Source organism: Austrofundulus limnaeus, unplaced genomic scaffold, assembly GCF_001266775.1.
Source record: "Austrofundulus limnaeus strain Quisiro unplaced genomic scaffold, Austrofundulus_limnaeus-1.0 Scaffold4, whole genome shotgun sequence".
Taxonomy (NCBI): Eukaryota; Metazoa; Chordata; class Actinopteri; order Cyprinodontiformes; family Rivulidae; genus Austrofundulus; species Austrofundulus limnaeus.
In genome coordinates, this window is record NW_013952406.1 from 4,456,022 (window position 1) to 4,463,317 (window position 7,296).

The following is a 7,296-nucleotide window of genomic DNA, read 5'->3' on the forward strand; positions in this document are numbered from 1 at the left end:
CACACACACACACACACACACACACACACACACAAACTTGCCTCAGTGTGTACAGCAGAGAGACAGAGAATATACGAGCCGGCTGTCGCTCAGAGCGGGGTCTCTCCCTCCTCATCCTGACTCCTGAGATCCTGGCCTCATCAATCCATGGGACTCCAGATCTGGTCTCCAAGCGAACCCGTCCTGTCCTCCATGGCCTGCCTCGATGTGGAGAGCCCCTCCATTTGTAGGGGGAAATTCAAATCAGGTGCTTTTTCTTTCTTCGCGTAACCAACTCTTACTTGATTGTGTTTGTATTTCTGTTTGTCTTACATGAAACATGTGTTTTAACACTTTTGACTGACAGTTGTGGCACCAGTTCAGACACCCTGAACTTCTTTTGTAGAAAAGGTTGAAGTTATACACATTTGTTTGAATTTCCAGTGTTTACTTCACTTTTCCCTGAAACGGTTTTGCATTTCTGTTTTGTGAGATACTGATGACTTGACTTTAGTCACTTAGTCAAATGAAGCTGAACAGTCAGGAGTGTCACAGATCAAGATTCTGATCATTGTTTGCATATTTCAAATCTTCCTCATTTGCATTCATAAGGTGCAATATTACCTTGCCTAGAACAGTCATAAAACCTAATTAAGTAAAGTTATTGCAGGTTTTTAGATYGCATGTCGTATTTTTGTGCCTTTATGATCCTAATTATTAACAACAATCAACAACAAAGTAATTAGAAGCTGAGCTGCATTACATATAGTGAAAACGATGGGTTAAAGTGTTGTTAGAAACTGAATAAAACTCAAGCAATACATAAAACGTAAAACACCAAAAGTCTTTCACTGGGGTCTGAATTTGCACGTTAAAACGTTCGATTCATTGTCAGTAAATGTATTATGTAGTCTACATTGTTTTGACGCCGACCAAGTTGTCACACAAGTTTGAAGGACACGCCCACTCACTTCAAAAGAACTGTGTTTTTTTTTCTCATGGTTATGAATGTGACTCGAGTTCAGGTCGTTTTTTGTTTTTCAGGCAACGCAGACAATAACACTTCAGAGTTCCGCTTCTGTCTCGGGGTTTTGAACGACACCGCTTTATTTCGAAGCTCAAAAGCGCAAACAAAACGTCGAGCAAGATGTTTTCTCACACTCAAAACAAATTATTTTTTTATTTAAATCGCTCTGCAGTCTTAGAATAACACGAGCCATGTTGTGTTTTCGTTTAGTATCAGCTGGATCGTACAGTTATTTGTTTACTCATCCATCATGACTGGTAACCAATTAAAGGCCAAGAATTCCCCAACGGCAGTTTTTGACTAAAATCATCTTGTGTTGAGCTGTAGCCGTGTTAGTCAAACCTTGAAAATAAGGTGATCTCATGGAACTGCAAGATTTCATGCTGAAAGTATGYCATGAATGACTTTCACCCACTAAGACAGAAAATCTGAGTCTAATATCTGTAAATGTCACTAAATTATGGCCATTTTTGTGCTTTCTAAGGCCAGCTGGCTGTGACGACTCCAACATATGAGTTAATATATCCAATGATAATGAATGAATTAATTAATTTCAGTAAGTTTTATTAAAACTTATCAAGAGATTAATCATATATTTTTGTTAGAGAACATCATCACCACTTTGGCTGCAAGTGAAAATAACATATCTGTATGTTTTAATTTAATAAGAAACTAAGCTCTTATTTATATATTCACCTTTAACACAACCCGACTGTGACGTTGCTTTCATATTACTTCATAATAAAAGAATATTTTAAGATAGCTCAAGATAACACGAGCTCTTTGATAAGTCAGTGTTATCTGTATACAAAGCAATTTTATCTGTTTGTGAGTATAAGTGCTGCTCAAATATTTAGTTTATGATATTTATAAAACCTTGTGTCCGTCTGTTTTTAAACCAACTCCTGCTTTGCCTGTCCAACGTTAGTTCCGTGCTTTTTTAAAGTCAAAATAAAAGGACTGGTGTAACTGACGTGGAGACCTCCAGGGATGATTTGTTGAGAGCAACACAAGTCTGAGATTAGAGATTACATCAGCAGACAAGGATTTGAGCGGAGCCCCCTTTCTTTCTGTCTCCCCTGTAACCTTTTGTTTATTCTTTACTGGTGAGAGGGAGCCAGTTTGCATCACAGGAAGGTCAGCCAGGGTTCAAGCTCAACACAAGAGGACACGTTGAGGAGGACCCTGAGGATGAGCTGTCCCCCCACCGTGGTGCTCAGATTAAAGCCTGCATTCTCTCCTGCTGCTGGAAGGCAGCTTTTCAGGTTATTGATATGCAGCATGCACTCATAAATTGAGCTTCTCTTCCAAATCACAGTGGATATAAATATTAAAATAAACCAAAGGCCTTATTTTTCCTCCAGCGTTCTGGTTATGATGAGTGTTTAGCTGAATGCGTCCCCCCCATGGCCCCCAGGTTTCTAATAGGAAACACAGCAGGCAKAGAAGGCACACCAAGTTCTCTGCTCTGGTCCTGGTGTGCTGCTGAGGGTGGACTCGGAGGGGGCCTTCCACCCGTCGCCTCAGCCGAAGCCCCTGCATCCCCTCGGCCCTACATCGAAAACTCCGACCATCCCGCCCCCTTAACTACCCCCCGAAATTTCATGGTTCCCAGGCCTTGTTCTCACAGCTGCCCGGTTTATTTTTGCTCGAGTGAGTCACAGAGGCCTGTTCGGACCCCGCGTCTCTCCCAGGAGAGTTGAGCACGTCTGTGTTGTGTGTTTTTCTGTTTCTCCCAAGCCGCTAAGAAAATCGAGCTAAGCTGGCTTCACTTCACCAGCGGTGACGTTAGAGGTCTCAACACTGCTGCCTCATTTGTCTTCTCCAACCTTTTTTTTTTTCTTTCCCTGCATGGGACTGTGTTATTCTGTAGAGGAGGAAAGAAAACATGCCCGTGTTCTGTTGTTTATAAATGTTTAAACTAGCATCTTACTACAGTTTACATTTTTGGGAGAATAACTTTAAGTAAAGCTTAGATACAAGAATCAAGTTTTTTTTTTTTTCTGGAGGAAAATCAATTCTTTCATGTTTCTCACGAGCGGCGCTGATCATTGCTCAGCCATCCGTAGCGAGATTATGTTTTGAAAACAGTTTATGATAGACATGGCTGAATTGCCCAACACCAGATTTGCTCACTTTCGAATGTTTGCTTCATTCTTTAAACGTACGTTATATTTGATTTGCTATTACCTCCCGTTAAGAAGGCTCTCAGCCAGTCACGCTATTTGAGGTGAACTGTGATACTCCTGACAGCCTTGGTTCAAACCACAGGAAGTGAATAGAATATCTGTGGTGGAGAGCAAGGTTTAGGTCTTCAGGGTCACGCATTGATTGAGAATAATGACCCGTTTTTTTTTATTTGATGTATTGTAGGTTTCACAGTTGAAAGCCACAAATGGTTGTGAGACCTCTGGACAGTGTTGGCTCTGAAAGTTAAATGTTTTATTCTAACCTTTGCTGTTGGGGGGGTGGTTGCAGTCCTTCAGCACTGTCTGCAGCAAAGGAGGAGTCGGGAGCAGCTCGTGGAGCAAGGCATCTTGCCTCGTGAGTATCTAAAAATGTCAAGTTTAATGTGTTTTAATGTGTTTCATGCTTCTGTGTGTGGTAGCATTAGCAAAATACCTCATGGACCACTGGTCAGATTTTAATGAAAGGCTTAGAAAATCATCACGGTTTTGAGTGATTTTTACAGTCAGCTCTTTTCAATATGGCTGCCACAACCTTAGCAAACACAAATTTCAGCTAATCTTACAGATGGAGCATACATTTTATGCTTTAGCTTAGAGTCGATTCAAACACATACTCTGAGCTATATTTCTTAGCCTAATACTTTAACGTTCCGGTGACGTCGTTTCTTTTTTTTTTTTTTTTTGTGATAAATATGAATGCAATCTTGGAAAGTTGATAACATTGATAATATATATATATTTTAAATCACATAGCTGAGATGAAAAATTGTTGAGATATTTGCAGGTGAAGTAACAGGAAATGATGTCAAATGGGAAAGTCTGCATGAACAGAGTTTTCCTACAAAGACCAACAACACAGACTGTATAGAAGAATCTGATGTATCTCTGGGTTATTRTGAATCACTGTCAGAGAGAGATGAGTCTAAAAATACTATTTTACTGTTGTGGGCACAGCTAACCAAAAGGTTAGCTTCACTAACCTCTAATCTTAGTTCCGCTAATACAAAACTGSTAAACAAATTGAAAATTATAGTAAGCTAATGCTAATGCTAATTGATAATTGATAAGCACCAACTGTCACTCAGTCCATGTCACACATCTTCATCTCCTCCCAGCTGAAGACTGGTGGAACACAAACCTGTTGTCAGTTTTCTATTGGTTTAATTTGAAGGTTGGTGGGATCATTAGTGGAAAATCAGCCAATCCAAACTAGAGTTAAAACCCAGTCTAACTTGTGATACTTCCAGTTTCACCCTTTCTTTTTTTTTTGATTGAATTTGTATTTGTGTTAATACCATTTGAAGTTAGTCAAATAACAAATAGCAAATATCCAAATCATTTTTTATAGTTGTTTTTTGTGTTTGTTTTTTTAAAGAATGTAAAATGTCCTTTTCTTTCTTAGTTTAAGGTTAGCTGCTAAATATGCTACATGTTACTGTGACAGGTCCACTGCTTGTAAGAGTGGATATCTTTTATTTAATTCGGGATAAYAGGCATAAAAATAAAAGTTTTACACTTGTGAAAATTTTAGCAGATTTAAGATTAGCGAAACCTAATTTAGCAGGGRGCTAATCGGTTCGCTAAGGGCTTCCAAAGTTAAGAAAACTGCTAAACCTCTAATTAAGACATTTGTTCTGTAATTAGAGACTTTGCTGAGCTGTGTTCACCACTGTTGTTTTAATGAACAAAGAAAATCAAGTTCCTTTTCTTTGAGTTCCCCTTTGATGTCACTTAGGAAATATGCCAGTTATGTGACAAAATGGATACAAACATGTGCACTATGTCAAGTTTCTAAATTATAAACATGTTGTCTTTGACTTTTTTTGTATTTGAAGGATGTCACAGACCCTTTAAAACTCTGGCATGGATATTGAGTGGTGGGTGAYATGCATTCCTTCAAGGATCACTAGGTCCARGGGTGGGCAGTCCTGGTCCTGGAGGGYTGCAGATATGCATGTTTTACTTTTTTCCCTGCTCCAATGCGTGATTCAGTCACTGAATTACCTTTTCCAAGTTCTGCAGAAGTCTGTTAATCACCCATTTGTTTAAATCAGGTGGGTTGGAAGGGAGAAACAAGTAAAACATGGAGGGCTGCGGCCCTTGTGGACCAGGATTGCMCACCCCCTGCATTAGGCCACTGCTGGTTCTCTTTAGATTTACGTTCTAAATGCAACTTCACCAAAGGCTTTAACTTGTAAGTGCGTACACATGCATTTATTTGCACATTTTACTACATTACCTCAGAACTGTATCAGTGACTTAAAGTCTACAGTATATTTGCACCTTCAGTACATTGAGTGCGTCTGATAAGAGCTGTATCTTTATACTCACAGTGATAAATGACTCGCCAGGCCTGAAAGGACCAGCTCTTCTGTAATAGCATCCTTTGATGTGACGAAAAGGGAGTGTAGTCTCTCTGCTTCCTTAGTTGGGTGAAGATTTTGTTTAAGAGCACGCCAATAAAYGACAAGCTGAAACTGTGACAAAATCCTGCTGATATTTGGAAAGCAGATAGTAAAAAGACATAGAGTACCTCCTCCTCATTTACTCTGCTGTCCTGGAAAACATCCTGCAGGCTTGTTTTTGTCTCCTCGCTGGCTCCACAAAGCCACATGACTCAGAGACTGGGCCTTCACTAAAGGTCATTTGCATCTTTTGCGACTTGGCCCATGCGGAGCGTTCGCAGTTCTCTCTTGATATTTTCCACTACGGTACTTTCTTGCACCTAAATTTAGAACTTTTTTTGTTTCCAAGGTATGCAAGTTAAAGCAATAAGAAGGAATGTTTTGGAATGTTTTGCTTTGTAACCCCCACACCACCACTCCTCCGAGCTCCTCTGTGTCTGTGTCTCATTAAACTAAACAGCCACGGTCGTATCAAGAGGTGACTAGTCTTTGACCCAGACCTCACCTAAAAGCAGGATGAGTTGTTTTTTTGGTGATCAAAGAGTAACTCAGCACAGGACAATCTCGTTTGAGTCAGTGAAGCTGACACTTCCTGTTGGACTCCCGTAAGCCTCTGCTTTTTCAAGCAGACCAGCAAAAACAAAAATACGCATAGCATAGCATGAMAAATGAATTGATTTATATCGTTTCTTGTTTACACTAGCAATATGGTACATGAACTAATGATTTATAAGGAACTATTCATATTTTCCTGTTCCTACTTCAAGCCAGTAAAACTTTAAGCTTGAAAAAGAAACATCAAACTGCCTGTTAGTTATAGTCAAGTCTTATTGTTTAAAGCRTAAAACTAGAAAAATGTTAGAGCTACATGTTTTTACAGCTTCTCTGTGRCTTTGTTTATGAATTAAAGGTCTATCTTTTGTTGAACAAGTATACAGATTTGTGGTTGTGGGCATTTCATGCTCAATTTCGTGCAAATTTGCAGGAAGTTAGCTGAGAGTTTGAGCCTGTARAAGTTAATGAGTTGTAAATGTATATCCAATAATCAAATGAATGTTTAATGTGGGCTGTGAGATATTTTGGTAACAAACACACAGRCAAGGACAAAATCAGGAGCAGTGGCGGGGATTAAAATAGCAAATGTGCCTTAAACTATAAAATGAAATGATATCTGACAGCAAATGTTGAAATAAATTATGACTAAACTCTTTAATGATTTATCTTTCCTCAGCTCTGAAAACTCCCACCGCTTTCCATAAGCAGATCCGGAGTCTAGAGAGAGCCAGGGTGAGACCCTCGACCTGTTTTTAACCCTTGTCTGATTGTGAATTTGTTTAGCCAACCTTAAATGATTTTAATTTTTTCCTATTTTTCTATTGTTTTGAACAGACTGGAACATTTTTAAAACACAAACTCTGCAGCCGACCAGAACGTTCCGAGCTGGTCCGTATGCATATTCTTAAAGGTAATCCTCCTGCGTGCTCTCACTCTTTGATAATCTACATGCGCAGGCTGAGTGTGAGTCTATTCGTCTGTCTGCACGGATTTCCGTCTGTTCAGCCATCTTCTAATCATAAAAATGAMTTTCTGAGCTCCTGTGAGTCACAGTGATGTATCAGCAGGGAGTCTGTCTGAGGGTGGTCAAAAAACTGAGCATTAGTGTGTGTGTGTGTGTGTGTGTGTGTGTGTGTGTGTG

At 39.6% G+C, this 7,296-nt stretch overlaps 1 protein-coding gene across 3 annotated transcripts in view; it reads left to right on the forward strand.

Annotated features, from left to right (window-relative positions):
• The first annotated feature begins 59 nt into the window (after window positions 1-59).
• mrtfbb (myocardin related transcription factor Bb) overlaps window positions 60-7,296 on the forward strand; it is a 14,247-nt gene continuing 7,010 nt past the window's right edge. For 2 of the 3 annotated variants that reach the window (XM_014023960.1, XM_014023967.1), the window contains exons 1-4: window positions 60-247; window positions 3,485-3,550; window positions 6,832-6,887; window positions 6,990-7,065. In XM_014023960.1, coding sequence (XP_013879414.1) covers window positions 148-247; window positions 3,485-3,550; window positions 6,832-6,887; window positions 6,990-7,065 — 298 coding nt within the window. In that variant the 5' untranslated portion in view covers window positions 60-147. Of the gene's footprint in view, window positions 248-3,484; window positions 3,551-6,831; window positions 6,888-6,989; window positions 7,066-7,106 lie in introns of those variants that run through there. The other variant, XM_014023975.1, reaches the window with a different exon arrangement.